Below are 4,781 nucleotides of genomic sequence, written 5' to 3' on the forward strand. Positions count from 1 at the left end.
TAATAATTACTGTACAATTATGAAAGCCTGACATGATTTGAACTCAAGCCTATACAATACTAGCCAGCCAAGGCCCAAACCATAGGACGTACTAACTGAAGCCAAGCCCACCTATATGACTATAATTTATTCTAAATAATACTCATATATACTCATAAAATAATCTTTTTTACATTCAATTTTGTCCTCCTTGAATGAAAAGACAAATAGCGAATTGAAAATTTGAAATTAATTGTCCCTTCGGAGGACATTAGAGAATTGAAATTAATTGGATTCTAATTTGCTTTAGAAACTATTAGGGGTGAGCAAATAATTTATATATATACGAATACGATTCGATTTGATCCAATTCAATCAGCACATTATATTTATATGTTAGTGTGATATATTAAAAATAGTTAAAAAAATTAAATAGGTAAATCAACATTTCAATGTGTCAATTGATAAGTCATTCATAAGTCAATGAGCAATAAGGTATTTTTATCTTCTGTCAAAGATAGTTGGGGTGATTGTTTAATTTTGTAAACTTAAGAGTATCGTCCAAACAGTGTTGCAATTTACCCTAATAATGATATCTAACATAAAAATAAAAAACTTAGGGATTCTTTTTATTAAACTTAGGGGTCTTATCTCAATTTTTCTTAGAGCTAGGCTTTAATTTATAATTTATAAGACTAATCAATGTCTCAATGGAATGTGAGTTTGACCCGCCCTTGACTCGACTTGCTTCTGACCCCCCATGAGCCGTTTTACGACCTCTTTCTATCAATAGGTCGGTTGCAAAACTGATGGGCTAAGCCCACTCACGTTGGGCTGGTTAATTTTTATTTATTTTTTATCTAAGCGCGTGAAACAGATTGGTGTATATTTACCATCATTCCATCGTCCAAATTCTATATGTTCCTTCGTGCCGAAGGATTTGGAAATATTTCTTCAAGTCATTACGATCACAACAATCTGCTTCGACACTCCGCGCAGCCTCCGCTATCGCCTCAGGTGACAAGATCTGCTTAGTAATATATACACACACACACACACACGTACTTTCTGTGTCATATATTCTCATTGTAGATTGATAGTAATTTTTTGAACAATTCCTCAGTGGGTGTTCAAAGTTTTTACGAAGTTGAAGACTTGGCTAAAGGGTTTTTGGTTACACAATGAAACAAAGACGACTGAACTCCAAATTTGCACTTAGGAAGGTAAATATTTTTTTCCCTTTAAGCAATTTGAAATTTTTTTTGAATCTTTTCCATATAATAATAATCATAAAGCTTTCTTTTTTCTTAATCGTCAATTTCTCCGCTAAATTATTATGTGTGATGAATTATTGTGTGTTTGCGTGGTTGTTTTCTCCTTATTCGTTTTACCTAATTTATCATGTCTGTGTTCAATTCAATTTTATTAATTTATACTGACTGTCCTCACTATGTTATGTGGTTTGCAATAATCAGTGTAAAGAGAGGAGTTGTTTTCTCCTTATTTGTTATCACCTAATTTCTCATGTTTGTGGTCAATTCAATTTTATTAATTTATACTAATTATCCTCACTATGTTATTTGGTTTGCAATAATCAGTGTAAAGGGAGGAGTAATCACTCTGAAGATCGGATCAGTCAGTTGCCGGATGAAATTCTTATTTGCATCCTCTCTTGCTTGCCAATGAAAGAGGCGGCAAGAACTAGTGTAGTCTCAAGTAGATGGAAAGAGCTGTGGACATATACAACTGGTACTTTTAATTTTGAGGCTTTGAAGTTATTGCGGAAACTTCGAAGGAAAGGAAATTGGAAAATATTAGGGGTGGAGAGGGCTAACTATATAAGTTGGGTGAATCGGGTCTTGAACTCACACAAGGGTGCAACCCTGGATGAATTCAGAATTCACTTTGATTTGGATTCTAGTTCTACATCTGATATTGATAATTGGGTTCACTTTGCAATGGAGAAGAGAGTTCAAAGGCTTGAGTTGAATCTTAAACGATTACGTAGTAATATTCCGGAAGGGCATTACAAGGTCCCTGGATTTTTCGAGACTTGAATCACTAACTGCAATCCGTTTCACGTATGTGGATGTGACTGCAGAATGCCTTGAATGTTTTTTATCAAGCTGTCCATTTCTTGAAGAAGTATCTGTTGATAACTCGGCTTGTCTAGTCAATGTTAAAGTTTATGGTCAATCGCTCAAGCATTTGAAAATAGCGTACTGTTGGTTTTTGGAAGACATTGAGATTTCTGCGAAAAGTCTGGTGTCACTTGAATATTTTGGTCACCAAATAAACTTGTGTTTCAAGAGTGCATGCCATCTTTCTAAACTAAACCTGGGGGGTCAGTTTTGCAAGTTTATGAAATTTTCCCAGTTTTCAAGCTATACCTCTCAGCTGCAGACACTTGTATTGAAGTTGGATTACGAGGTTAGTATCTAACTTACCTCTCTTTTGTGCCTTCTTTTATTCTTCAAGGTTTTCTGACACATTTCGTTATTTGGACTCTTCAGGTATTTGATAACTTCCCCAAATTTCCTGAATTAAGGAATCTAAAGCATTTGACATTGAAGGTGTATCCATACCGTATCAGGAGCTTCCTTCCTTGCATTTCTCTCATAGAGGCAGCTCCTTGTTTGTATAGATTTTGTCTCGAGGTTAGTGCTCTTACCTTGGTTTACAATATGTGCATCATATTCTGTCCTGGAATCTTATGTTTTATGTTATTTTAGGTGATTACTAAGTAATTTTAACTTGTAATGGCATTCATACTACATCATCGCTCTCTTTTTCTTTTTTTCCTCTAGATATGTATGATTTGCTTTACAAAATTTCTGAGACCTATAGATAAGATTCATATCTTACATAAATTTACCTAATATCAAAAGAATTTGAGAACAGTGGTGCACTGTGCATCTAGTTTGTTTTCATTGATTTTGTAGCTTAGGCTTAGCATCGGCCATTGGAGGAGGTGTTTTTTAATATATATATGTGTGTGTGTGTGTGTGTGTGTGTGTGTGTATATATTTTAAAATTTGATGAGAAGACAATATATTCCTACATTGCCTTCCAATTTATATTATTTTGATGTTCAATGTTAATCTGCATCTCTCTCCTTCAAGGAAAGTTTGTGAAAAAATTGTTTATTTCTTTGCCTCATACGTGTGAATTAATGATTACCAATGTGTGATGTATGAACTAGATGTTATTATAGAGGCAATAAGTTATACATCTGCTCTTAGATGGAACCGATGTTAGAGGTATTAATACATAAGATGACAGTCCTTTGTGGACTAGGCTACTTAAAAGAAGATGTTAACTTTCAGTAGACTAATACTTTTGATTCATTTTGTTTGTGGCTAATAGATTAAGTGCATTGATTTAGGTCTTAGCTTTAACCAGTTTGATCATCATTCCATTTTCATTGTTTGGAATCAAAAGTCAATTTCATTGTTCTAACAAAATTGAATTAATAATTGGACCATTGGTGTGGCAGGTTTTTTATGGGAATATTGATTGTCCTGGCCGCTACCTTTTGCAAGGGAAGGTGGTACAAGGAAGGGCTGAGAAACGTCTGCTCAAATGTCCCAAGGTGGTAGAATTGGTTGGATTTACTGGCTGTGAGGTTGATGTTGAGCTCGCCATGTACTTATTTGAGAATTTTGTCTCGCTAGAGAAGATAAATATTGATACACGCCCACCGTATTTGATAGGAGCTGAAAATGAGAATGTGGAAGATGAGAATCGACTAGCGGCGAAAATGTGTGCTATGGGACTGCAATCAAAATTACCTCGAGGGGTTGAACTAATGATAATATGAAGATTTTGTGGAGGGCTGCCCATGTAACATTAGATGGCAATTTGTGCTTTGTAATATTTAATTAAAGATGTAATGCTACAATGTCTGGGTTTAAAATAGAGGACAGGCCCCTCTTTTAACTGTTGTGATGTTGTATGGTGGAAAAATGATGAGAAGTTGTTATAACTTGTATATCATGTGTAATAAAGTATTTGCAAAATCATTTTTCATTTAAATAGGTAAGCAACTCGCACACTTTGTGTTCCAAGTGTGACTTGAAGCCCTCAGCCTTGAAGAGATACCACCCAAGTTAGGATCTGGTGGTGTAAGAATATAATTTTTCACAGTTGCAGCATTTTTCTATTTGCATTATGATTTTCCATTCCCATTTGTCTTACAGGTTCATGGAGATGGTTTGATGATTCTATGTTGGATTGCTGTGAACCTTTGTCAAAGGTTAAAATTGGAGGCATTTCATTCTGGCAAACTTGCTAAATTTGAAGCTTTTCGGACAAATGAAAACACTATTCGATGATTTATGATTGGTAGAAATAAACAGGGACAAATAGGACACAGTTTTTCTAGTTCGTGTGCTACTAACCTTTTAATATTGGTAGAAATTTCGATACAAGGAAGAATGTGAATGCTAAGGTCTATGGACAAGGATAAGTAGTGTTGTTGGGTTGTCCCTTTCGTACATGCTTGTGCAATTTTGACACTCTCTATCTCCTTGCATAAAAAAAACTAAACAAATACTTTGGTGGTAGTCCATTGTCACTCTACATTAATTTTCTTAAAGGAAAACAGTAGTTATTACAACAATATTTATGTTTCTTGTGATTTTTAAGTCTAAGGCCTATTTTTAGCATAATGAGAGTTAATTCTCGAGAAGAGATCGTAGTGGTTGAAATCGATCTGTTCTTTTTTTTTTCTTGAATGTGTGTATTTTTATTCTTACAAAATGAAGCAATATGTTGATCTGTTTTAAATTATTTGTAGATTT

At 34.4% G+C, this 4,781-nt stretch overlaps 1 protein-coding gene across 1 annotated transcript; it reads left to right on the forward strand.

The window, feature by feature from the left end:
• The first annotated feature begins 911 nt into the window (after window positions 1–911).
• On the forward strand, window positions 912–3,970 carry LOC132268755 (uncharacterized). The gene is made up of 5 exons (XM_059769573.1): window positions 912–996; window positions 1,103–1,202; window positions 1,578–2,409; window positions 2,493–2,636; window positions 3,476–3,970. The coding sequence occupies exons 3-5, from the start codon at window positions 2,341–2,343 to the stop codon at window positions 3,797–3,799; spliced, it is 537 nt and encodes a 178-aa protein (XP_059625556.1). The 5' UTR covers window positions 912–996; window positions 1,103–1,202; window positions 1,578–2,340; the 3' UTR covers window positions 3,800–3,970.
• The last annotated feature ends 811 nt before the right edge of the window (window positions 3,971–4,781 follow it).

The sequence above is a fragment of the Cornus florida genome, unplaced genomic scaffold (genome assembly GCF_030987335.1).
Source record: "Cornus florida cultivar Cherokee Brave unplaced genomic scaffold, ASM3098733v1 CherokeeBrave_3.0.0_Hap2_Chr08, whole genome shotgun sequence".
NCBI classification, from domain to species: Eukaryota; Viridiplantae; Streptophyta; class Magnoliopsida; order Cornales; family Cornaceae; genus Cornus; species Cornus florida.

Excerpts from the sequence above, each read along its gene's own strand:
- LOC132268755 (XM_059769573.1), top strand. The coding sequence starts at position 2,341 with ATGAAATTTTCCCAGTTTTCAAGCTATACCTCTCAGCTGCAGACACTT. Across the intron at positions 2,410-2,492 it reads TATTGAAGTTGGATTACGAG|GTATTTGATAACTTCCCCAA; the intron begins GTTAGTATCTAA and ends TGGACTCTTCAG. Across the intron at positions 2,637-3,475 it reads TGTATAGATTTTGTCTCGAG|GTTTTTTATGGGAATATTGA; the intron begins GTTAGTGCTCTT and ends TTGGTGTGGCAG.